A 27,792-nucleotide genomic window follows, 5' to 3' on the forward strand; every position below is an offset into this window, starting at 1 on the left:
ATAAAAAAATTACCAAATGTTTCACATCCAGTAATTATTGATTATTAATAAATCAATGTGCTCTATTGATGTTGTTAACTTTTGTCTTTGGTTAGCTTCAGACAAAAGTCGGTGGTCTAAATTCCAGTTAGATTGTAGCCGGTATAGGGATTCGAAACCAGAGCCGCTCAGCTTTAAAGCCGTTGATTAACTGTACGCCACCCAGGTCCTGTGTTCCATTACTTCATTCTGCTTTTTAAGTAGGGGTATTTATGAAATGACGGATTATGACTTCACCGTTGTTAGTTATCATCAGATTACGTGACAACACGACCACAACATGTTATATTAGACTGTACAATCTTCAACTGTGTGGTCGACAACTCACAGACAAAACATAGCCAAACGGCATGCTATTAGTTCAACGGTCTTTTGGGTAGGAAAAAAGAAAATGATAAGCGTTTAAGTGAACAACAAGGCGAAAAGATGTTCCTACTATTTTTAATGCTGCATTGTCTATATAACAATGGACTTAGTGTGTCTTGTTATCAGATATAGATTTCAATCAACACACATAAAAGGTAATTATATTCAAGCTACGCCATTGTCTGTAGAAACCCCCCCAGACGTCTCTAATTATAAGTGCATGTACACACATAACACTTTACATTCAATCTCATCACCGCCATTTTCACCAACTGGTAATTATTCTGATTGTTACACAAACGGCGCCCAATCTCCAGTCTAGCCTCTGACATCTAGCGTTGGGAGATCGGCGCCACGTTGGCTGGGGGTCCCGCTGGGTGGCTTTCTGACGTCACGGAGTCTCGAGACCGTCTCGAGCGTGTCTCGGGCCTGCCGCCTCGTCGCATAACCAACTCATTTATCTTAACCACCTTGGCGCCATGTGCCGCCGCGCAGACGTCTGCACTTCGATTTTCTTCTTCAAGCCTATCAGATAAAATGCTAGATATAGAGTTGACAAGACTGTCTGACAAAACAAAATTGCGACTGTTAAAAGCAGCAGTCGTGGTATCCTAACAGTATATGTGTTTTACCGGAGAAAAGACAAAATTCAACGTTTAAGAAGCTGAAGTTAAGGTTGTTTATAGGCCTACTTCATTTTATGTTATGTACAAAATAGATCTTTAAAGTATGCTGATCTAAATATTTAATTTATCCTGAGAAGTAGGAAAGATGATTTTTGCCCCCAACTACCAGTAGATGATTGACACGGGACCATATCGGATTTATAAGGTAATTTTTGTCTTGTTGGTCTTTTTTGTTTTAATATATTTTATGTATGTGTACACGTGTGTTATATATTTATTTATTGTATACTGCTTTGTTTAGATTTTGTATTATGTAAATGTGTGACTTACATTATGTAATATTGTAGCTGTTAGTCCTCGTGTTATAACTTGTATATGCATGCACGTGTATATTAAATATGTTATTGTTATTTGTACACTACTTTATTAGCCCTGGTGTTATATTGTTTTATTATACATACTTAATAACTGTTATTAGCTAGTCCTATTTAAGCCTATCTGTCGTGAAATTCAGTATGACGGCAGATATGGATTTTATATAATATTTTCAGTATTAACATAGAAAAAGGGGGTTAGCTAAAGATTAATTTGGATTTCAGTTAGGTGTGAGCGGCATCGGTGGTGTAGTGGTTTACTTGAACTTTACAGTATTTTTACATGCCCCTGTACCACTAAGGTTTCAGGCATGCCCCTCCCGGGTCCTGTCTCTGGATAGCCAGTGATCTGACCCGGGACGTATTACTTGAACGTATGTTGGTAACGACAGACTATTAAGAGGAACGCAATGGTAGGAAATGCGGAGTTATTGTTACTTAAATATCATTTTGTTCATTTATTGAAATGTTCTTGTTAAGTTTCCGCCAGACCTAATGATGGATGGATGTTTACGAACACGCTGGGTTTCACATTTTCTGCAGTGTTTAAAAGCCTGTCTGAATAAGAGCGGATACTAATTCAACAAAACTAATCATGCATCTAGAATGAATAATTTTAACAGTCCAGGGTTCAGGGAAGCCAGGTTTTCAAGTGTTAATTTTGATCAGATAAAAGGAAGGATATGTATACAGCTTTTTGAAAGAATATTGTTAAACATGATACATTATAATTAGCCATACAAAACACGTTCTCAACAGCCCGCCTTTTATGTCTTTGTTGAGCAGCTGATAACCGAATAAAACGGAGCTGAGCTAACTGATTAATACAGCCTTTTATTTGCATGATCACTGTGTCGTGGATGCTACGGTAATGACGTCTTCCGTTAACTGAAAATTGGCATCAGTGACTGTCAGTAGTTGTAGAGTTTAGTACATGTATTGTATCTTACCGCACGCACGCCGAACATGTACTGGGGCCGAAACGTCCTGACACCCGCACACACACGCACACACACACACACACACACGCGCGCAGACGCAGCCGCGCACAGACACAGACGCGCACATACATACATGTATACACATACATTACATACATGTATACACATACATTACATACATGTATACACATACATTACAAACATATTCTATACATGTGTGTATACATACATACATTACATACATGCACATACACATACATAGACACACACACATATATAGACACACACATACATGAGTTCAAACACACACACACACGCGCATGCATGCATGTATGCATACACAGGCAGACAGGCAGACAGACAGACAGACAGACATAGACACACACCATTTAGAATATAATATACTTTTTACTTCCTCACTACATTTCATGATTACTGGTAGTGAGGTGGGGCAAGAGCGGCCGGAATTTTATTGTGCTTCATGTATGCTAGAGGGTGTTGAGTAGTACATTAAATATACGGTGGGTGCTGGCGTAAAACAGGTCTGCTCGACAGGGCACTAAACATCTGTCGCCGTCACCTGTCACCGCTTAGCGGGCCCTTGTGTCGGCTGCAGGTCACGTGATAAATACAACCCGTCAATGGTCGCGAGCGGGGATAAGATCGCAGGTGATCGACGAACTGGCGCCGGTGAGATTTTAACGTTTCACTCTCCGATTCGATAGCTGGAGCCTGGCGACACCTCTGGCAATTTCAGCTCTTGTTTTTTGTTTAGCAGGTGTCACTTTAAACTGAACATTAGCAACTAAACCGGTTGGAGTTTCGTAATTCTAGTGGCTGGTAACGTATATATTTAAGAAGAAAAAGAGTGCGTTAATATGATTGTTAAACAGTTTGTACGAGTACTTTGTGCAATCAGTAATAAAATGTTGTTAACTGTCAAACATTGTACATGTCTGAACATGTCGATTGTCTCCATTTAAAACATGCTTTATTCATTTATTTATTTTATTTTATTTTATTATTATATATTTTTTTAATAACTTATTTATTTTAAAGAAGAAAGAAATATTTTATTTAACGACGCCCTCAACATTTTAATTACGGTTATATGGCGTCAGACATATGGTTAAGGACCACACAGATATTGAGAGGAAACCCGCTGTCGCCACCACTAGAACACATTGATTTATTAATCATCGGCTATTAGATGCCCATCATATGGTCATTTTGACACAGTCATAGAGAAGAAACCCGCTACATTATTTCATTAGTAGCAAGGGATCTTTTATATGCACCATCTCACAGACAGGATAGTACATACCACGGCCTTTGATATACCAGTCGTGGTGCACTGGCTGTGACGAGAAATAGCCCAATGGGCCCACCGACGGGGATCGATCCCAGACCGACAGCGCATCGAGCGAGCGCTGTACCACTGAGCTACGTCCCGCCCCTATATTTATTTTAACGTTTATGGATTTACTAAAATTTTAAATTATTTTAAATTTAAATAGTTTAACATAAATGAAGTAACATTAACTTTCTTTGTTTAAAATCAATGTGCTCTAGTCGTGTCGTTAAACAAAATAAACTTTAACTTTATATTTATTTTTTTACAAGGAAAAATAGTAACATGTAAAATGTAAAATTATGAAGTTGTCGCATGAATACAAATAACAATAAAATAAATCGTTTCCGGCGTTCCTAAAAATTCGCAATCAATTGTATCATCATTATTTTGACAGTAACACTGTTGTTATTCATGAGTGCATAGACTTCTATCATAGGTTTATCAAATATTCCTTTTTACGTGTACACTTAAACGCTTACTTCAACTGATTGATTATTTCATCTGCTTCTGTTTAACTCCCAAGCATTTGAATATATTCTGATATAGATTATGGTCACATTATTGAAAACGTTACTGTCAGTATTATTCACACTTAGAATATAAATAGATCGTCAAGTAGATAACCAGTCACTGTCACGGTCATGTGTGTTCGTTGCTGCTGGGGAGGGGGGGGGGGGGGAATACCCAAGTGATAAAGCGGTCGTCTGCTTCGCGATCGGTCAAGGATCGATCCTCGTCGTCATTTGAGTAATTTCTCGTTCTAACCAGTGCCCCACAACTAGTACAACAAAGACCGTGATGTGTACTATCCTGTCTGTCCGATGCTGCATATAAAAAAAAATCTCTTGCTGCTAGTCGGAAAGAACAGCCCATTGCGTGGCGGCAGTGGGTTTCCTCTCTCTAATTATCTGTGTGGTCCTACGTCCTACACCATATTACCGTAATCGAACCATTACTTCTTTCGTAGTTACCGGCCTCGGTGGCGTCGTGGTAGGCCATCGGTTTACAGGCTGGTAGGTACTGGGTTCGGATCCCAGTCGAAGCATGGGATTTTTAATTCAGATACCGACTCCAAACCCTGAGTGAGTGCTCCGCAAGGCTCAATGGGTAGGTGTAAACCACATCCACCGACCAGTGATCCATAACTGGTTCAACAAAGGCCATGGTTTGTGCTATCCTGCCTGTGGGAAGCGCAAATAAAAGATCCCTTGCTGCTAATCGGAAAGAGTAGCCCATGTAGTGGCGACAGCGGGTTTCCTCTCAAAATCTGTGTGGTCCTTAACCATATGTCTGACGCCATATAACCGTAAATAAAATGTGTTGAGTGCGTCGTTACATAAAACATTTCTTTCTTTCTTTCGTAGTTGTAAGAGAAAGGGATATTTGTTCAGCACATTTAAACTGTATGTGTTTTGTTGTCTTGACACTTGTCTTGAGTAAGAGAAGATAGGGGCGGGGTAGAGCAGATACCCACTGCTGCCACACAGACCACTCCTGCTAATAACATAGCAAGAGGTATTTTATATGTAATTGTTTTAATAGCTGTTTATTTTATTATTTTAGGTAACCTAATCCGCTGTGATAGCACCATCATTATCAAGAGGATAATTTTAAACTGCGTTCCTTGATTAATGCATCTTTGAATAATACCTGTTTAGAGGACTGGAATTGAATTATATTTGTTTTAAAGTGGACATAGCTTTTGAGATACCATGTCTGAAAGTGACAGACAGCCACCCGTAACGAAAGAAATAACACCATCCACTACAAGTCTACAAGTTGATGAGCATAATGAAGAAACTTCGAGAAGACCTACTCCAGAGATCTGTGCAAAAGTGTCGTTCTCGTCTTCAGATGAAAATCGCATTAATAGATCTAGTCCAAAATATGTTGATGCCTTTAACTCTACACCAGTAACATCGTCTTTTAATATAGTCAGTACAAACTCACGAAGTCCTGCCCAGTCTGTGAGTTCTAAGGAAACACTCGCAGAGACATCACCAATTTCAGATGTTTCGCCGGTTTCTCCAGTCAGCTCAAGTCTTGAAAAATATTTTCCTAGTTTCAGCAGTACGGAAATATCTGAAGAAATGTTGCCAAGTTCATACACGCCCTGTGCGTCTCCTATGTCTTACAATGGACCACAAACTGGACTTTCTGTGGATTTAAAACACATCAGGACCCAAGAGAAAGAGACTAAGATGGATAGTTCTCATGACACAGGAAAAACACGCAACAGCCCATTAAAATCACCCTCTGAAGTAAAACAACAGAAAGACGGTGAACAATTCGAGGAAAACTGTATGAAGTTTGCTGAAGTTCTATACAAGTGCACGCTCTGTACAACTCTGCCATCGATTCTAACATCTAAAAAGAGTTTCCTGGCACATGTTAGCAAGCAACACTTAAACCAGGAAACGTCAGAATTTAGCTGCAAGCAATGTTCGTTAAACTTCAGTACAGAAGAGGACTTAAACTCTCACCAGACAGCTTATCACTCACAGATCGGCAAAGGGTCACTTTCACTTTCTGACTTGTCGGAAGACTCCGATTCGAATGACATAAATTCTGTACCAATGCACTCACGATCATCGAAGGTTATGTGGTGCGGTGAAAGGGATATAAATAAGTTAAAACCGAATAAAATTAACACGTGTGAAAACCTGTTGAAACCGTTTCGAAATTCTCCGGAATCGACTTCAACGCATGGTGTCATTTCTATGACACCAGAATCACCAAAAGGTCAAAAACCTTTAGAATTACGAAGAGGAATAATGCATGGTGGATATCCTAGCAAATACATGCAAAACAAACACTTTACTTGTAACAGTTTTTACAGTAAGGAACAAAATGTTCCAGATGCCAACAATTATTCACTGAAAGGCATGGTGGAAATTGAGAAACTGAAGAATCATATGTTTCATTCGCAAAGTCAAAACTTGGGAACAATGGCTACTATCAGCTCGAATTTGAATAGTTTCACTCCAGAATTTGGCCGATACACAAAACTAGTGCGTGAAGGTGGAAATATTGTGTATTTCTGTCAAGTCTGTAACTGGAAGTGTCCTGTTAAGTCGATATTCCAAACTCACTGCAGAGGAATTCAGCACCAGAGCAAAGTCCAATCAGCTGATGACAGTTCAGGGAATTCATCCAACTCACCAAGTCCAGCTTCAGTTAACGACAATGGAAGTAAGAAAAACGCACTGAAAAGAGAATGTGAACGCAAGCCCATAAACTTGTGCTTAAACGAAGGTTCTAACACACAGCTGTATCACGAGACAATCGCAGAACATTCTGAGGTAGATAAAATATCCTCTCCTATCGGCAACAAATCGCCACTGAGGTCACTGTTGGCTTCCACGCATGGCATAGTTGTGCCCAGATCCGTATCAGGTACGTGCGTGGACAGAAATTCGCATTCGAACAAACAAGTCACAGCTGGTATTGCGGATGGCCATAATCAGAGACGGTATGGTATTGTGAAGGAAACCCAGCCAGATGTATCAGATGCAGTGGAGACACAGAGTCGGTTTGTTGCTGCAAATTATGAATTTTCACGAGGGCATTTTCCTTTCCAAAATGTTCCACCTAGCCTACACTCTTCAGGTTTTATGTCGGCATTACAGCGATCTGGAAGTAGCACTAGCACATCATCACCTAGCAGGAACAGGAGAAAACGGCCCGCACCAGTGGCTCTGCGCAACCAGTTTTCAGACTCTGATACTGATTCTGATTCAGATGTGCAAAAGAAAAGTAAGAAAGACAACACAAATGCTGTAATAGCCAATAATACAAAGAATGATTTATCCATGTTTCAGTCTTCTAATAAGCATGATATCAACAACCTAGACACAACTCCAATGGCTGGCACTGTCACTGTGAATAACATTCCTTTTATGAACACCAACGTACAGTCACCTGACACAGAACTCATCAATCACCAGCCCTCTTCCTACCATGATCGCAGACGAGCATTTTCACGGCCATCTACAATACAGGATGTACAACCTTCTGGCTTGTCTGGAACATTGCATCCTATCTCTGATGACCATACAAACTTTTTATCAGCAAGTACATCTCACCAAATAAAACAGGAACCTCTTGAGAGAGAGTCCAACACCAAATACACTTGTTCGCGCTGTGGTTTTAGTACACTCTTTTTGGATGCTTACAGAATTCATATGACAAGGGAACATAATACTGATTCGGGGAATTCGAGTTATGTCTGGAGACCTAGCGGAATGCCTGACAAACTGGACTACTTGGTAGCTGATATTGACGACTCTCTTACAGACAGGTCGAATGTCAACAGCGAAGGGTGGAAAATTGTGAAGATCAAGGGAGCACTTCCAGGTAAATCAGAATTTTGAGTTCTGAACTTGGTGAAACGGTTGACAGCTAGAAACCTTTGAAAATTGAGTTAACTACCAATGAATAAAATATTAATTTACTGACAAATGTTTTCAAAACATAATTGGGTTTAAAAAAAATTAAACTCTAAACTGACTTCATTTTCTGTTATTATTTTGTTTTGGGATTTTCTTTTACTATCTGATGTTGCGAAATGAATGTATAACAGTATACATTATTTTTACAGACATCACACAAATGGAAAACATGGTATATTTTGCCCGTAAGGTAAATCTTGAATTAGGGGGTTCAGCGATTTTGGCGAGCGGAGCGAACCAAATGAGAGAGAGAGAGAGAGAGGAGAGAGAGAGAGAGGAGAGAGAGAGAGAGAGAGAGAGAGAGAGAGAGAGGGGTAGGTGTAGGATTGGGTATTATTGCGCGGGGGGGGGGGGGGAGGGTGCTGTATGTGTGCCATAGATTTTAAAATGCAACAAACTTACACTATTGTCATAATTTTAGGGGTTCGTTCAACACCCCCCACACCCTCGAACTCCTAATCCCGCCCCAAGCCCTACAGGCATGGACATTTTTTTTTATAGGTAGGAGTTGACCAACTAGCATAAACCTGGTGAACGTATGAAGTACACCTTTAGTAAAGTTCAAACTTGATGCTGTGTAGTTTCTGGCACAACATGGGGCGGGACGTAGGCCGCAAGGCTCGCCCTGCCCATGCGCAGTGGTCTAGGTTCGATCCCCGTCGGTGCGCTAATTCTCGTTCCAGCCAGTGTTTCACACCTGGTGTAATAAAGGTCGCATTATGTAATACTATCCTGTCTGTGGAATGCTGCATGTAAAATACCCTTTACTGCTAATTGAAAAGAGTAGTCCATAGCGTTGCAGCAGCGGGTTTCCTCTCTCATTATCTGTATTGTGCATTACCATATGTCTGGAGTCGTATAACCGTATATAAAATGTGTTTCTTTAAATAAAACATGTTTTTCCTTTCTTCTGGTGGACATTATTGCAGTGCAGTAACTTCTGAGAAATACTTATAGGTACCATGTTAGGTAATTCATTTAATTTCTGTATATTAATCATTCGGACAAATGAGATATTGGTAACAACTGTAACTGAAAGAAGGTGTTGTTCAAATCGGAATTTAAAAAAAATAAAATGCATTTTAAACATTTTTTTTTTTTTTTTTTTTTTTTTTTTTTTTATTATTCACTTTAAGAGTGAGGGGTGGTAGTATTTATATCCGTGGCATTTATGTCGATTGATACGCTGCATGTAGGAGTTTTAGCCACATATGTTACTACTGGCGTCTATGGGATTTGATTTGATAGTATACACCCTATATTTTCAAAACAGACAGCAAAAGAAATCAAAAACCGGTTGCTTTTATAGGGAGACGAGTGCCAGACAACCATTGTCATACTGGCTCAAACAAATGGAAATAACTGTCCATCGATGGATCACGTTTGTCCATAAAGCGGCGATATAGTTCAGAAACGTACATACTTAAATGATAAAATAACTGTTACTTAGTTAATTGGTCTATTCTATTAGCTGCCTCCACCTGTGATTTCTGTTTCATTTTCATTTTAACTTATTTTCGTGCTTATATCCAATTAAGGTTCAAGCACGCTGTCCTGGGCACACACATCAGCTATCTGGGCTGTCTGACCAGGACAGTGGATTAGTTGTTAGTTTGTTAGTGAGAGAGAAGAGGGTGTAGTGGCCTTACACCTACCCACTGAGACCGTAAGAACTCGCTCTGGGTTGAAGCCGGTACTGGGCTGCGAACCCTGTTCCAACCAGCCTGTAGTCCGATGGCTTAACCACTGCGCCACCAAGGCCGGGTTTTTTTCTGTTTGACAGGTTTGTTTTTGTTAGATTACCAGACGTTGTGTCTGGTGGCGATGCCACCGTCTGGATACAAAAATAATACGTAGCGGTGATATTAACATCACAGGATATTGTGATATATATAAACACATTTTTTTAAATACCAAACTGATGTGTCATAACATGACCTAATATTTGTCTTTGTTTGGTGGTATGAAGGATATGTAGACACTTATGTTATTAGCATGTAGTGGACATGACCTGTGTCATATTGCTGAAGAAAATGAAAACGTTCTCCAACAAATAATCTGTAAGTTTAACGCGGAAAATGGCAGGGGACATTATCGACCGACAGGGTTTATTACTATAAATAATTCTGTAAGACTACTGGTTAACGTAGACTGTCCCATCTAAAATCACAGAACTGACCAATCACGTACTTGCAAAAAAAAAGAAGGAAAGTATCACTTGGTTATCGTTATTGCTCGAACGTATTTCTATTATATTCTTTTCTTTGGAAACTACTGTAACACCAGTTCATTCTGTTAATGCTCATTGAAAGATATGTAGTTAAATACTTTGATATATAGCCCGAGTACTCTGGCTGTAAGAGAGCTAGACGGACATTTGGAAGGTAATACGCTCTCATTACCTTCCAAATGTCCGTCTAGCTCTCTTACAGTCAGAGTACTCGAGCTACTTGATAGATTACCTTGGCATTTATGTTGTTGTACAAGTCAGGCTGATCTAGCGAAGCGTCTTGCCTTAAAAAGTACTGCGTGCGTTTACTATGTACATACAAGAGTAGTTTACAGGTGACGTCACTTCCCTTCCAAGCTGGAGTACTGGAGGCGACGAAAAATAAACAAAATGGCTGCCTCTGGATAGCAGGAATAATTTATTTATTTTTTTATTATTATTAATCATAAAAAAATACGCGTTTTTCATTTGTTAAAGTGTCAGTATATGTTGTGGTTATATAAGGCTCATATTTGACCTGATTGCCCCTTTAATATATATAATAATACAATATGCCATTTGTATTAAAACATGTTTTTAGTGAAATACCCATTGGGTTGTTTATGCCTCTTCAGTATATTTTCAGCGTTGAAAATATTTGTTGCTTGGCCACGTCTAGCGTAAGATAACTGGCTGGGTTCAGTATGCAGTAAAACTATAATAATATATGACCCTCCTTCAGTACTAAATGTTGCAGTTAAGCTATTGAAAATATAAATATACATATGTCTGTATATTAAAAAGCATATCTGCTAGAACTTATTCTCGTCCGAGAAATCGTCAATCAGAATTGGGGTGGGGATGGGGGGGGGGGGGGGGGGGGCTTTTCTTCTTGTCTTTGTTTGTTTTTTAGGCAAATGCATTTTCAATACAGATTAGAAGGGAATTTTTCTCTTTTTTTTACCAATATTTTGGTACAGTTCTCAGACATTTACGTTTGGTAGGTTGGCTGGTAGGGGTTTTTAAAATGTATATTCTTTGGCTAGTAGCAAATACCTAAATCGCACACAAGTTGTAATTGCAATGATTCTGCCATCATATTAAACCACACCCACGTACTGAAATAGTCGGAGTGTTTTCTTGGTTAATAGGTCTTTTCTTTCCGTGGCCGGTACCTGTGATTCCTGATTGGCAGGTGTATATTTAGACGGTCCCCAGACACTGTGTCTAGACACACTAAAAAGACGTGCCTCTTTCATTAAGATCACAGGGTATTGTGTGATAGCCTCAAATCGTAATGGACATTGCCAGCCGTTCTGCTGTATTACTGTAAGTAATTCTGTAAAAGCCTTGATTAAGTAGACTTTCCCATCGAAAATCACAAAACTGACCAATTACGTAGTCCCAAAGAAAATAAAATTATCACTTGGGTATCGTGAGTGGTCGTTTTTGCTCGAACGTATCCTACCAATAGGCCTAATAATATGCTTTTTTCTTTGGATTTTTTAAAAGAAAAAATACTATAACTCCATTTCGATATATTGATGCAAATTGAAATATATTTCAAATATCAAATATGAGCCTTATGTGTTGGAAAGATGCATACCCAGACCACCAACACATACTGACACTTTAAGAAATGAAAAACGCGTAATTTTAGTTAATAAAAAAAACGTGATTATTCCTGCCAACTGGGGGCAGCTAATTTTTTTTCTTTTCGTTGCGTCCGGTACTCTAGCTTGGGGCGAAGTGACGTCAGCTCCTACTAACTCCTGTATGCAGTGTAAACAAACGCAGTCATTTACAACAAGGCGCTTCGCTTTCACCAACCTGACTTGTAAAACAACATAAATGACTTGATAATATAATAAACTTAATTCAATTTGCATTAATAGAACGAAATGGGGTTATAGTATTTTTCTCTCTTAAAAAATCCAAAGAAAAAATGCATACTATTAGGCCTATTGGTAGGGTACGTTGGTGCAAAAGCGACCACTCACGATACCCAAGTGATAATGTTCTTTTCTTTGTGACTACGTAATATGTCAGTTCTGTGATTTTAGATGGGAAATTCTACTTAATCAAGAGTGTTAAAGAATTATTTACAGTTGGCTACTAAAGCATGACAGCCGATAATGTCCATTACCATTTTAGGGGTGGCAAGTACTTCCCAATACCCTGTGATGTTAAAGGAAGGGACAATTAAGGCATTTGGCCTGGTATGCATAGTCAACGATATATAATGCACATTATTGCTTAATATCAACAAGTATAATCCTATAGTTAATTAATAAAACGATTAAATGTGACGTCTATTGTATATCACGGGCACAGTCATTTTGTACCTTCCCAGTGATTACGCCCTCTGGCGAGCTCGTGGTTACGTAATACTTAACGTGTCACGTCAGGAAGTAGTCTTCGAACTGAAGAAACAAAACATACCTGATTTTTGCGGATGCATCGCAATGTTCTGTAATAATATCCATACCCAGTAAGCCAGCGTTATATATTATTAATTTTTAATACAAAAAAAACACCATTGTCAAAGTGTATAACTGTATTATGTTTTGTACATAAATTAACCCACGAACTGAAATAATAATCGGAGTGTTTTCTTGGTTAATTGGTATTTTCTTTCCGTGGCCTGTACCTGTGGTTGTTGATTGGCAGGTGTATATTTAGACGGTCCCCAGACACTGTGTCTAGACACACTAAAAAGACGTGCCTCCTTTATTAAGATCACAGGGTATTGTGTGATAACAAGACAAGACAAGAATTCTGACGCATACAAATTAGAAATACTTAACATTCCTCTTAAGAGAAAAAGTATGGACACAAAAAAGAATAATTATGGAAATTTACTTATAGATTTGTGTAAATTTAATAATCTGTATATTCTTAATGGTCGTGTTGGTGAAGATAAACATTTTGGTAAATTTACTTGTAAAAACTTCAGTGTTGTTGATTACTGTATTGGTACTAGTAGTTTATTAGGTCTGGTTGACGATTTTTGTGTACTAGAATTTTCTAAATTATTTTCTGATGTTCACTGCCCACTATCCATTAAAGCCGCACACCCTAGTTCCATCCAGAGAAAATAAATTGTAATTTGGTTAATCTACAAACCTGTAACACACTTAGATCACGTTTTTATCAAATGGAGTGAAAAATCAGGTTTTATATCGATAAATACCATGGGAATCCCCATGTCCCAATTGCTTGAAATAATGTTGAAAGTTTGTATTCTGATGTCACCGGTAGATGTCGCTCGAAGCACAACAATGTCTACGTCACGACAAATTTCACAGACTTGGGGTGCGTTCTTTTCACCTCTCCTGGACATGTTCTGTCCTGGTTGTATCCCCTCTCCAGATATCGTAGGACTTAGCAAAATTATTGGTTTTAAGAGTTTGTAATGTTTTGTATTGAGATACTTACTTGTCTGAACTTTATTGTTACTGAAAATGTTCACGAACTGTGAAGAAAAATCTCACAAATGAACAACAACAAATCGAATGTTGATTGCGCGAACCGTGCACGAGAAAACAAACTGAACCAAAATGATAACGGTCACGTGGTATACCAACGTCTGTGACATTGAAATGGAAATATCCCGTCTAAAAATAGATTAGACCTTGTCTGCTCAACGGTTTTTTCTGAAACGTGCCTCCGTTTTTCGGAAATACGAAAAATGCATTTTGTGGTATTACAAACACCAGGATTACCAGGATTACCAAAAAACACTTCAGGTGAATGGAAATGTATATTCTAAATAATAAACGGTAAGTAACGTGCAATTTTATTTGTGAAAAAAATGGGTTTAATAGCGAAAAACAACGCCGTAATGGTTAACAACTAGCCGTAACTAGGGTGTGTCCCTTTAAGCTAAAGTCTTTACAAACTGATAATGATGATATACATATGTCTGATAAACCACAGAAGTGGGATAGCAGCAAAATAGACGATTTTACTGGTAATATTAATATTGATACAGTGCATGAACTTTATTACTATTACATTTTTCGATGGATTATTTGATAAACTCAGTAAATTATTGTTAACAGCTGCAAAAAATACATTTGGTGCTACAAAATCCAAACAGAAAAAATCTGGAAAACATACTAAATGTAAACCATGGTTCACAAAAGATTGCAAATCTGCTAGACAGAATTATCACAAAGCTAAACGATTATAAATGAAATATGGTTGTTATTTTTTAAAATGAAGTAACAAAAGCAGAATGTAAATATAAGAAAGTACTAGACAAAAGCTTCAGATCTTACAGAATTAGCATGAAGAATAAATTAAAAAGATTAAGATAATTTAATCCAAAAGATTACTGGAAAATATTAAATTCGAATAAAAATACCATTGAGAACAAGAACAGTATTGATATCAATACACTGTATGATTATTTTAAGAAACTTAATTCTAATGACGGTGTCAACGGAGAATGTAGTCTTGATAATATTATGCCAAATATGGATTATACAAATAATGAACTTAACAGGCTTACCACAGGTGAAGAAATAAAATGTTGCATAATGAAAATGAAAAACAACAAATCATCTGGGAATGACCTGATCATCAATGAATATATAATTTCAACAAGTGATATTTTGTTAACATTTTATGTTACACTGTTTAACATTATATTTGATACTGGAATAATTCCTACTGCTTGGATGGAAGGAAATATAATCGCTATATTATAGTATATATAAGCAAAAAGGTGATCAGCTTGATCCGAGAAATTACCGACCTATTACATTGCTAAGCTGTTTTGGAAAATTATTTACATCTGTAATTAATAATAGACTTACGGCATTCTTTGATCAAGTTGAATTACTACAAAAAAATCAGTTTGGTTTCCGACAAGGTTACTCTACAATTGATAATATTTTTGTATTATATACATTATTAGAATTACTAAAAGGAACAAAGAAAAATATGTACTGTGCCTTTATGGACTTTGAAAAAGCATTTGACTCTGTATGGCGTATTGGTTTATGGCAAAAATTATTAAGTTGTGAAATTAATGGAAAATGTTTCAGAATAATATTTAATATGTATGACGGTATCAAATCTAGAATTGTACACAATGGCTGTAAATCTGAATATTTTCCATGTAATATTGGTGTACGACAAGGAGAAAATTTGTCACCTTTTTATTTTCATTATATTTAAATGATTGAGAAACATTTTAGCTGCAAAAAATAACAAAGGTATCGAATCGGTAACAAATCCACTTGAGAAAGATCTTAATGTACTGTCCTACTAGCTGAAACAGCAGACGATTTACAACATCAACTAGATTGTTTTCAAGTATACTGTGACACATGGAAACTTAACAGTTAATGCAGCCAAGACTAAAAAAATTATATTGTTTCAAGAAGCAACTTAAAAACAAAAAATAATCAATTTACGTATAATAATAAAAACTTAGAAATCGTAACTGAAGTTAAATACCCTGGGCTTGTGTTGAGTAAATCTAGGTCATTCACAAATGTTAAGAAAGATTTAATCAATCAAGCCTCAAAGTCTATGTTTGCTGTATTACAAAAATGCAGACAGTTCAATTTATCAATCGATTGTCAATTAGACCTGTTCGACAGGATTGTAAAACCTATATTATCATATGGATGTGAAATATGGGGCTTCAGTAATCCATTGAACGATTACACCTCAAGTTCTGCAAATATATATTATGTGTTAATAAGTCGACACCAAGCTTTATGATTTATGGTGAATTAGTTAGATACTCACTGTCTATTAGTGTTAAAGTTAGAATGATTACATACTGGGCAAATGTTGTTAATAGTAGAAAATCTAAATTGTCCGATATATTATACATGTAGGCTACTTGGTTATCCTTTATAAAACGTATACTAGATTAATGTTGTTTATGTAACATATATTCATGTACACACAGGTGGATGTTATGTGGTTAAAACATGCAGTTAAACGAATATTATGTGACCAGTACTTACAAAAATGGAATAGTGATAAATTTGCCTCATCAAAAGGTATTAACTGCAGAATGTTCAAGCATGAATTTAAATTAGAAAATTATTTGAAACCGGTAGATGGTTTAATATTGAGAGAGAAAAGAGAATATGTCACTTGTGCAACAATGATATTGGTGATGAGTTCCACTATATTTTTAAATGTGCGTCTTTATCTACTAAGCGAAATAAGTGTATACCTAGTTACTATACCAACAGAACAAGTGCAATTACCTTTTACCAGTTATTTTCTACAACTAAAAAATCACTGTCCATTACCACTACAGAAAACACTTTGTAACTTATTTTGTTTATATTTTCTCCATACTGCACTTGGTGCAGTTTATGAGAATAAAATTCTTGCCTTGTGTTCAGTTCTAAGACAAATCCCTGACGTGACGCGTTAAGTATTACGTAACCACCGGCTCGCTAGAGGGCGTATTCACTGGGATGGTACAAAATAGCTGCTCCCGTTATTTATAATAGCCGTCACATTTAACCATTTTATTAATTAAATATAATAATATACTTGTTGATATTAAGCAATAATGTGTATTATATATCGTTGAATATGCATTCCAGTCCAAAAGTCTTGCGATAGCATTCCTTTTATTAAATAAGCGTCCACGATTGATATATTAAAGGTCATTGTATGTGCTGACCCGTCTATGGCAAAGGGTGTATGAAAGATCGCTTGCTGCTAATGGAAAAAAACCCACTTTTTTTCTTTTTGCCAATGTGATCATAAAAAAGACTATATTTGCAAATGTGATCGTAAAAAAGACTATATTAGCCGTACATGTTACAGTAGCTGGAAGTCATTTTATCAATACTCGTATGTATCATAGAAGCTGTATCTACTTGTGTGACGGTACATGCTCTTAATTTCTTTTCGCCTGTGGCGATATTAATTGTTTTAGAGGACCGTGTGCAGTTCTAATTGCACTTAAGCCCAGATGGGCAATTTGTTACGTAATACCTTCGCGCGACCGTGCATTCCAATATGCACTTAGTCCAGCTGTGGAGGCCATGTGGCCAGTAGTTACATAATACCTCTGCGAGTGCGGTTTTTACAACCGTGATTTTGGCGAATGGCGACAGCCAGTCTGACGATCAGAGAAAGATATCCCGGCGTGGTGGCTGTGGAAAATCCACATGATAAGCTTCAGTACCTCCTTGTGCCCCCAGGCGATATTCGCTGTCTCTGAGAGTTTTTAATAAATAGCTAGGGTTTTAGAGATATCGGGGAGAAACATATTGGAAGGCGTCCAGGGGGAACGTTGGTCCGTCCGGACTGGTAAATAATTTTATTTCTGCTCTGTGTATAACCTTGATGTGATTGATGTGACTTTAAATATTTTAATACTGTATTATACCAATATTATTTAGACGGTGCTGCCGGTCATCTGACGCAGTAATCTGTAGGCTCACTGTCCTAAATAATTATAAAAAGCTTAACCAGTCATCCTAGAGGACCTAGGTAAACTGTAGGTTATTGTCTTTATTGTGATAGGTACCAGTATTAATTCTGTGTTACAAGGTTACTGAATGAGTAGTTAAGGGTTAATAAAAAATTAACCAGTTAGGAATAGAGTTGTAATTCCTTTATTAATTAAGTTCCCCTGGAAACGTTTCTCAATTATCACACGTTATTGAACGAGTAGTAAGGGTTAATTAAACATTAACCAGTTAGGAATAGAGTTGTAATTCCTTTATTAATTAAGTTCTCCTGGAAGCGTTTCTCAATTATCACACGTGTGGGTGTTGTGTCACGGTGAAGTGATTAGCATATTGTGTAAACTAGACACCTAGAGATTAACTAATTAAGTGATCAGTTCTGGGTTGTTATTATTTGTTGTTGTTAATTAACTACTGCGGCAGTACATTTGTCAGCGTAGGTTAATACAGATTCCAAAGTGTATTGTGTTTTTGTTGTGTTTTTTAGTGAACTAAACGTGCTATAATAATATATACTTTATATAAGATCGTATCTCTGATCATACCTAGAGACGAGCCACAGCGGGTATAACTGCCTGTTACAGAGAGATCTAATAGATGTACAGTTAGGAGAGATATTTGGATAATCGTGTTTCATCCAGTTACCGGTATTATAGGATCCCCGTGACAGGAGTAGAAAATTGGGGCGCTCGTCCCGGATCTGAAACGGGACATGAATATTTAAAAAAGTATTGCTTGTAAATGGGGGCTTTATAAATAATTTTTACAAATAACTAGAAGTAGCAACGTTGTTCACTAGAAAATTAATTAATAATAAGTGCGTCATATCTAAACATGGATAAGAATTTGCTGGATAGGCATACGCTCAGTGTAGTGGAGATTAAGCGAGCACGTAAGGCCGAGTTAGTTGAAATCGCGGGTGAGCGAGAAATTGATTTAACATCAGCTAAAACCTTAGGAGATATAAGGACAATTATTATCCAGGAAGTTTTTGGTGATAGTCCTGTTATGGAAGACCGTGAGATTGTTCCAGAGATAGAGATAAATGAGTTAAGTGTGGAACAACAATTAGCTTTTAAAAAGCTTGAGTACGAAAGAGAAGAACGTGCATGAGAGAGAGAGAGAGAGAGAGAGAGAGAGAGAGAGAGAGAGAGAGAGAGAGAGAGAGAGAGAGAGAGAGAGAGAGAGAGAGAGAGAGAGAGAGAGAGAGAGAAAGAGAGAGAGAAGAGAGAGAGATAGAGAGAGAGAGAGAGAGAGAAAAGAGAGGGATAGAGAAGACAGAGATAGAGATAGAGAATTCCAGTTAGCAAAATTAAAGGTGGAACATGAGTTAAAGTTGAATACTGAAGAAGTCAGACGAGAAGTAGGAAATGGGTTTAACATGTCGGAGGCTTATAGATCAGTGCCTGTATTTGATGACCAGGAGGTAGAAATGTTCTTCCAACTTTTTGAACGGGCCGCTAAGCAGCTAAATTGGTCGCAGTCTAAGTGGACATTGTTAGCCGTGTCTAAGTTTAAGGGGAAGGCTAGTGTAGCTTATAATTCAATGAGTGATGAGCGAGCAAGTCAGTACGACCTAGTTAAGGCGGCAGTGTTGAGGGCGTATGAATTACGACCTGAGGATTATCGTTTACGGTATAGCGAGTTGAGAAAAACGCAGGGTCAGTCTTATAGTGAGTTTGTGGCTAAGAAGGCAGGGATGTTTGATAAATGGGTGGTGTCTCATCTTACGGGAGTTGTTGATCTTACAGGACATTAAAAATGGATTACCAGTTAGCTTACGTATTCATTTAGAGGATCGTGATGTCAAAAAGATAGAGGAGGCAGGCATAGTGGCAGATGATTACATGTTAATACACAAAGCTCAGGCAGTACAGGGTAGCTCTTTACAACAGGGTGATAAGAAGAAATTTCAGCCAGGTTTTCCCCGGGAAAGTAACTATTGGGGAGAGTCATCTAATTGGTCGGCTAGTCAGGCAACGAATGCACCTGGTGGGCAAAGTAAGGATAAACCTGCATTATCAGCCAATGCACGAACTTTTCGTCCACATTGCAGTTACTGTAAAAAGGATAACCATCTTGTCGGGGACTGTTTTAAAAGGAAACGCGATAATGCGTAAGTGGTCGGTTTAGTGAGGTCAGCTCCGTTAGCGAGAGAGTTAATGGTTAGTCCCATGGCAGAGAAAGTAAACCCGTATGTGTCCACTGGTATGGTTTGTGATGTGAAACAAGAATTGAGTCCGAAGGCAATATCAATCTATCGAGATACCGGGTGTAATCTGTCGCTTATAACGTCAAAGTGTTTAGCTGGTATTGAAAATTCAGATACAGGACGTAGTTTGTCCTTAACCTCAGTTACCGGAGAAAAAATTGTTGTCCGGTTATATAAGGTTTTCTTGTGTTCGAAGTTTGTGACGGGACCAGTCATTATGGGTGTTGTAAAGGACTTGCCTGTTGAAAACATAGGAGTTTTGTTGGGTAATGATTTGACTAGTCAGTGTTGTCATCCGAAATGTGACCAATTGTTAAATAAAGACAGCCCTTTTCCAATAGAAGAGAGTGAGGTTGATGAGATTAGATATTCTGCGTGTGTAATGACTAGGGCTATGGCCAGTAGGTTAGCACGAGACCCAGAGGATATTTGTGATTTGTCTGATACGTGTGTGAGCCATGAAATTGGAGTAGATGAGGTTATCAGTAAAATGGTAGATAAGTCAACTGAGGAATTAAATGTGGTGGAACCTGTTGATCTCCCGCAGAGGGAAATTGAACCAGTTGTGTTTGATAGAGGGGAATTACCTTGTAATAGACAAGAGTTAATTCTAGAGCAGGGGGCTGATCCAAAATTGTTGGCAGCTCGCACTACATTGTTAACAGAGGGTGAGATGGAGGATCAGATGTCAGGTTATGATATGGACAAGGGAGTATTAATGAATAAGAGTTAGAGATAGGAAGGCTAGGAAGCAACTGAGCCATGCTCAGAGCAAAATAAAATCAGTGTTTGATAGGAAGGCTAGGAAGCAACTGAGCCATGCTCAGAGCAAAATAAATTTAGTGTTTGATAGGAAGACTAGGAGTCGGGAATTTAAACCAGGGGATAAGGTGCTGCTGTACCTTCCCATTAAACGGGGTTCATTGCAGAACAGGTATTTCGGGCCCTATGTTGTGCACAAACGGGTTAATGAGACAAGGTATGTGATAAACACTCCTGATAGGGTTAGGAAAAGTAGGTATTGTCACATCAATTTGCTAAAAGGTTATTTTGACAGACTGCCGATAGTTCCAGTACTACAGGTCCAAATTGAGAGTCACTCAATTTCCTGTGATGACGTCAAGACTGCAGATATCAAATTAACCAACAGCCAGATTCTAGCAGACTTGAACCCCCAGCGAGAAAAGTTGACTACGTTGAAACAAGACAATGTTTCCATTTGTCAGGACCTTCCAACGGTTACCAATACCTTAAGCCAGGATGTGCGCTTGGAACCCAACGCTACACCGATTCGACAGCATGCCTATCGGAGAAAACCTGGAAAACGTGCGACGCTGAAAAAGAAGGAAACGAAGTTCCAATGGCCAGATGAATGCGAGAAGTCATTCAACCGTCTCAAGCAGATGCTCTCCTCGTCTCCCGTGATGGCAGCACGAGAGTACCGAAGGCTTTTCAAGCTAGCTGTGGGTGCCAGTGACGTGGGTGCTGGAGCTGTGCTGTTCCAAGAAGACGAAGACGGACTGGACCATCCTAATGAAAGCCTCCAACCAGAGTTTTGAAATGGAGTCTTCTTCTGCAGGAATTCCCAATTACCATTGAACATATCAAGGGCACATCCAATGTAATCGCTGATACCCTGTCCCGAAGTTGAACGTTATGATAATGTGTTGACATTCTTGATTTCTGTTTTGTTTATATATATATATTATATTTGTATACCAGGTTCTCAGAGACTCAGTGTGATTACTGGTAGTCACCTTATTATTACATGTGTTATAAATGCCCGGATGCGTCGGTTAACGCACCTCTGTTTTAATGTAGTATATTTCCCTATTCCTAGAGTAGAGGAAATATCCTTTTTGAGGTGGGGGTGTGTGACGGTACATGCTCTTAATTTCTTTTCGCCTGTGGCGATATTAATTGTTTTAGAGGATCGTGTGCAGTTCCAATTGCACTTAAGCCCAGATGGGCAATTTGTTACGTAATACCTTCGCGCGACCGTGCATTCCAATATGCACTTAGTCCAACTGTGGAGACCATGTGGCCAGTAGTTACGTAATACCTCTGCGAGTGCGGTTTTTACAACCGTGATTTTGGCGAATGGCGACAGCCAGTCTGACGATCAGAAAAAGATATCCCGGCGTGGTGGCTGTGGAAAATCCACATGATAAGATTCAGTACCGCCTTGTGCCCCCAGGCGATATTCGCTGTCTCTGAGAGTTTTGAATAAATAGCTAGGGTTTTAGAGATATTGGGGAGAAACATATTGGAAGGCGTCCAGGGGGAACGTTGGTCCGTCCGGACTGGTAAATAATTTTATTTCTGCTCTGTGTATAACCTTGATGTGATTGATGTGACTTTAAATATTTTAATACTGTATTATACCAATATTATTTAGACGGTGTTGCCGGTCATCTGACGCAGTAATCTGTAGGCTCACTGTCCTAAATAATTATAAAAAGCTTAACAAGTCATCCTAGAGGACCTAGGTAAACTGTAGGTTATTGTCTTTATTGTGATAGGTACCAGTATTAATTCTGTGTTACAAGGTTACTGAATGAGTAGTTAAGGGTTAATAAAAAAATTAACCAGTTAGGAATAGAGTTGTAATTCCTTTATTAATTAAGTTCCCCTGGAAACGTTTCTCAATTATCACACGTTATTGAACGAGTAGTAAGGGTTAATTAAACATTAACCAGTTAGGAATAGAGTTGTGATTCCTTTATTAATTAAGTTCTCCTGGAAGCGTTTCTCAATTATCACACGTGTGGGTGTTGTGTCACGGTGAAGTGATTAGCATATTGTGTAAACTAGACACCTAGAGATTAACTAATTAAGTGATCAGTTCTGGGTTGTTATTATTTGTTGTTGTTAATTAACTACTGCGGCAGTACATTTGTCAGCGTAGGTTAATACAGATTCCAAAGTGTATTGTGTTTTTGTTGTGTTTTTTAGTGAACTAAACGTGCTATAATAATATATACTTTATATAAGATCGTATCTCTGATCATACCTAGAGACGAGCCACAGCGGGTATAACTGCCTGTTACAGAGAGATCTAATAGATATACAGTTAGGAGAGATATTTGGATAATCGTGTTTCATCCAGTTACGGGTATTATAGGATCCCCGTGACAACTTGTAAAGAAAAAGGAACCAAAACAAAACAAAACACAAACAAACAGTACTACAAATAAATGGAACAGATTAAAATCTTACCTGTTTTATCCAAACATTTTTATAATTAAGTACCTTTTTGCCATGAAAACCAGTTTCATCAAAGAAGCAACCATGAGTTGCGATTGATCGTTAGATTGATCTTATTTGATGGAGGTGGTAGGTGTTCACTTTCCAAACAGTATTTCGCGACGGGTAACTCTATACTAATGGCCGTGATGTGTTACTATGGGAAAAGGAAGAAGGAAGAAATATCTTATTTAACGATTTTTTTTTTCCCAATATATTTTCCGGAAGAGCATGACTCGACCACCCCTATAAACTTCACTTGCCATTGTCTAGACCTCCTTGATAAAATTCCTGCACAAGCGCCTGCATGGGTTACTCTTTTCGATTAGAAACATTTATGGGATCTTTTATGTGCACTATCTGAGAGACAGGATGGTAAGCTACAGTATAATTTCCTGTCACGCTTAATAGCATTTAGGGCAGCGACGAAGTTCCTCCACGCCGGTCTATCCCTTGCCAATCGCTCGATGGTGCCCAAGTGTGTCCTGTCTCCTTCATCTCTGTTTCCACTGTTCGGCGCCATTTTGTTTTTGGTAGGCTACATACCAAGGCCTAAATGATTAATCGTAGGCCTGGTTGCTCTTCAGATATTAAAGATATACTCGAGATTTCTGGTTTATTATTATTAAAACTAGCAGAAAACAAGTTTTGTTTATAATGTTGTAGGCCTATATCGAATGTCTCCTTGTTGATTTGTAGACCTCGTACAGGCGTCTCCAAGAGGTAATGTATCCCGTGACATACTCCTGCAGAAAGTGAGCGTCGCCATGGATCTTCCAGACATGGTACAATGGGGTCCTGCTTGCAACAAGGCCGTCAGAGAAATCTTCCCTGCAAGTTTAGCACAGCGAAAGGGCAAATACAAAAAGTATCCTTGATTTGTGGGATTAATGCTGAGGGTAGAATGATGGAAATACACGGTAAAATGGTCTGAGATTAGCATATTTTGCTCGAATATGTCTATTATTTTTGCCAAAATTTGAGGTTTTGCTCCAGCACTGGGGGGGGGGGGGGGGGGAGCAGTTACCCCCCTGTCTCATATGCTTATGATTATTAAAAAATAGAAGATAAAAATAAACATCGAAACACATTACAAGTTTTATAGAAGTTGAACCTTTTGTAATTTGATACAGTATCATATTCAAACACAGTCAATATGAAATAAACTATAGGTGCCAGATTTAGCTCAGTCGGTTGAGTGTTCGCCTGAGGTGCTTGCGTCGCAAGATCGAACCACCTCATTGGATCCATTCAAATGATTGGGGGGTTTTCTCGTTCCAGTCAGTGCACCACAACTGGTCAAAGGCCGTGGTATGTGCTTTCCTGTCTGTGGGAAAATGCATATAAAAGATCCCTTGCTGGATTAGGAAAATGTAGCGGGTTTTTAGGTTTTCATTCTATTATATATGTTGTCGTAGAGGACTTATATTTTTTTACTGGACTAACAATGTGATTAAGTATGTCGCATTACTAGTTGTATACTCCAGAGAGCTTGTCGCATTAAATTATTATTACTGGCATCGAAGGAATGACATTCTTCCATACACGGGAATAATGGACGAGTGTACTGTATATTACTGGGACAGCCTAATCGAAATAAACCAGTTTCATATAGCACTGATTTGCCAGACACGTTTAGTTTAAGTGACGCTCGTTGCAACCTAGCTGCACATTAAAGGACGTCGGGAATCGGTCACAATAGTCACCGATTGGATGAACGATCGTTTTGTTCGCGCGTTGCTTCCGTGTCCCGATTTTTTTTATTCGTGCATTAAATTTAGGACATGATTTACATGGACGTAGCAGGTTATCAATAGCAGGTTATTATTTTATTTTATTTTTATTTTTTATTATTATTTTTCATTTTTCAATTTTTATTTTATTTTATTTTATTTTATTATTTTATTTTTTTGCGTAGTGCCTGAACTTTCTATACGGGAATAATTAAAATATCCGGGTTACATAACAGTAATTTGCATACGTCCCAGACAAGTCTGGTTGTCGTGGGCTGATTTGCATTGTCTCATATATATCCAATTACTGTCACACATAGTCCTTGGTACACAACTTCGCTATTTGAGTTGTCTGCCTGTTTGTTGTTGGGGTTTAGTGAAAAGAGACGTTGGTATAGTGGTCATACATCTCAATGAGCAATTAAAACTTATATTATGGATGCTAGCCGGTACCTGGATGTGAACCCAGTACTTACCAGCCGGTGGATTAATCACTACGTCACCAATGATCAGGTGATTTCGATTATCTTAAATTAGCTTTCTGTGCGCATGCAGATCTAAAATAAAACTACATGTCTGACTCAATATGTGTGTGATTATGTTGATGACCCAATACGTATGTGATTATGTTGATGACCCAATGCGTATGTGATTATGTTGATGACCCAATGTGTATGTGATTATGTTGATGACCAATATGTGTGTGGTGATGCTGATGATGCTAGTATGTGATGATGATGATGATGGTGACGATGCTAGTACGTGTGTGATGATGTTAGTATGTGTGTGATGATGATAGTATGTGTGATGATGATGCTAGTATGTGTGTGATGATGCTAGTATGTGTGATGATGATGATGATGATGATGCTAGTATGTGTGATGATGATGATGATGCTAGTACGTGTGTGATGATGATGATGATGCTAGTACGTGTGTGATGATGATGATGATGCTAGTACGTGTGTGATGATGATGATGATGCTAGTACGTGTGTGATGATGATGATGATGCTAGTACGTGTGTTGATGCTAGTACGTGTGTGATGATGATGATGATGCTAGTACGTGTGTGATGATGATGATGATGCTAGTACGTGTGTGATGATGATGATGATGCTAGTACGTGTGTGATGATGATGATGATGCTAGTACGTGTGTTGATGCTAGTACGTGTGTGATGATGGTGCTAGTACTTGTGTGATGATGATAGTACTTGTGTGATGATGGTGCTAGTACTTTTGTGAAGATGCTAGTACGTGTGTGTTGATGCTAGTACGTGTGTGTTGATGCTAGTACGTGTGTGATGGTGCTAGTACGTGTGTCATGATGGTGATAGTACGTGTGTGTTGATGCTAGTACGTGTGTGATGATGCTAGTACGTGTGTGATGATGGTGATAGTACTTGTGTGATGATGATGATGATGATGATGCTAATACGTGTGTGTTGATGCTAGTATGTGTGTGGTGGTGGTGATGATGATGATGATGATGATAGTACGTGTGTGTTGATGCTAGTACGTGTGTGATGATGCTAGTACGTGTGTGTTGATGCTAGTACGTGTGTGTTGATGCTAGTATGTGTGTGGTGATGATGATGATGATGATGATAGTACGTGTGTGATGATGATGCTAGTATGTGTGATGATGATGATGATGATGCTAGTATGTGTGATGATGATGATGATGATGCTAGTACGTGTGTGGTGATGCTAGTATGTGTGATGATGATGATGATAGTACGTGTGTGTTGATGCTAGTACGTGTGTGTTGATGCTAGTACGTGTGTGATGATGATGATGATGCTAGTACGTGTGTTGATGCTAGTATGTGTGTGATGATGGTGCTAGTACTTGTGTGATGATGATAGTACTTGTGTGATGATGGTGCTAGTACTTTTGTGAAGATGCTAGTACTTGTGTGATGATGCTAGTACGTGTGTGTTGATGCTAGTACGTGTGTGATGATGCTAGTATGTGTGTGGTTGTGCTAGTACGTGTGTCATGATGGTGATAGTACGTGTGTGTTGATGCTAGTACGTGTGTTGATGCTAGTATGTGTGTTGATGCTAGTATGTGTGTGATGATGGTGATAGTACTTGTGTGATGATGATGATGATGATGCTAGTACGTGTGTGTTAATGCTAGTATGTGTGTGGTGATGATGATGATGATGATGATAGTACGTGTGTGATGATGATGATGATGATGATAGTATGTGTGATGATGATGATGATGATGCTAGTATGTGTGATGATGATGATGATGATGCTAGTACGTGTGTGTTGATGCTAGTATGTGTGGTGGTGATGATGATGATGATGATGCTAGTACGTGTGTGATGATGCTAGTATGTGTGGTGATGATGATGATGATAGTACGTGTGTGTTGATGCTAGTACGTGTGTGTTGATGCTAGTACGTGTGTGATGATGCTAGAATGTGTGGTGATGATGATGATGATGCTAGTACATATTTGTTGATGCTAGTACGTGTGGTGATGATGATGATGATGATGATGATGCTAGTACATGTGTGATGATGCTAGTACATTTGTGATGATGATGATGATGATGCTAGTACGTGTGTGATGATGCTAGTACGTTTGTGATGATGATGCTGATGATGCTAGTACGTGTGTGATGATGCTAGTATGGGTGTGATGATGATGATGACGACGATGTTGATACGTGTGTGATGATGCTAGTATGTGTGATGATGCTAGTACGTGTGTGATGATGATGCTGATGATGCTAGTACGTGTGTGATGATGATGCTGATG

At 38.4% G+C, this 27,792-nt stretch overlaps 1 protein-coding gene across 3 annotated transcripts in view; it reads left to right on the forward strand.

The window, feature by feature from the left end:
- The first annotated feature begins 655 nt into the window (after positions 1–655).
- Positions 656–27,792, forward strand: part of LOC121383126 — a 36,069-nt gene continuing 8,932 nt past the window's right edge. Inside the window, exons 1-3 of one of the 3 annotated variants that reach the window (XM_041512928.1) lie at positions 656–1,236; positions 5,264–8,056; positions 23,981–24,149. In XM_041512928.1, coding sequence (XP_041368862.1) covers positions 5,413–8,056; positions 23,981–24,149 — 2,813 coding nt within the window. In that variant the 5' untranslated portion in view covers positions 656–1,236; positions 5,264–5,412. Of the gene's footprint in view, positions 1,237–2,900; positions 3,037–3,058; positions 3,187–5,263; positions 8,057–23,980; positions 24,150–27,792 lie in introns of those variants that run through there. The other 2 variants (XM_041512929.1, XM_041512930.1) reach the window with 2 other exon arrangements.

The sequence above is a fragment of the Gigantopelta aegis genome, chromosome 10 (assembly GCF_016097555.1).
Source record: "Gigantopelta aegis isolate Gae_Host chromosome 10, Gae_host_genome, whole genome shotgun sequence".
Taxonomy (NCBI): Eukaryota; Metazoa; Mollusca; class Gastropoda; order Neomphalida; family Peltospiridae; genus Gigantopelta; species Gigantopelta aegis.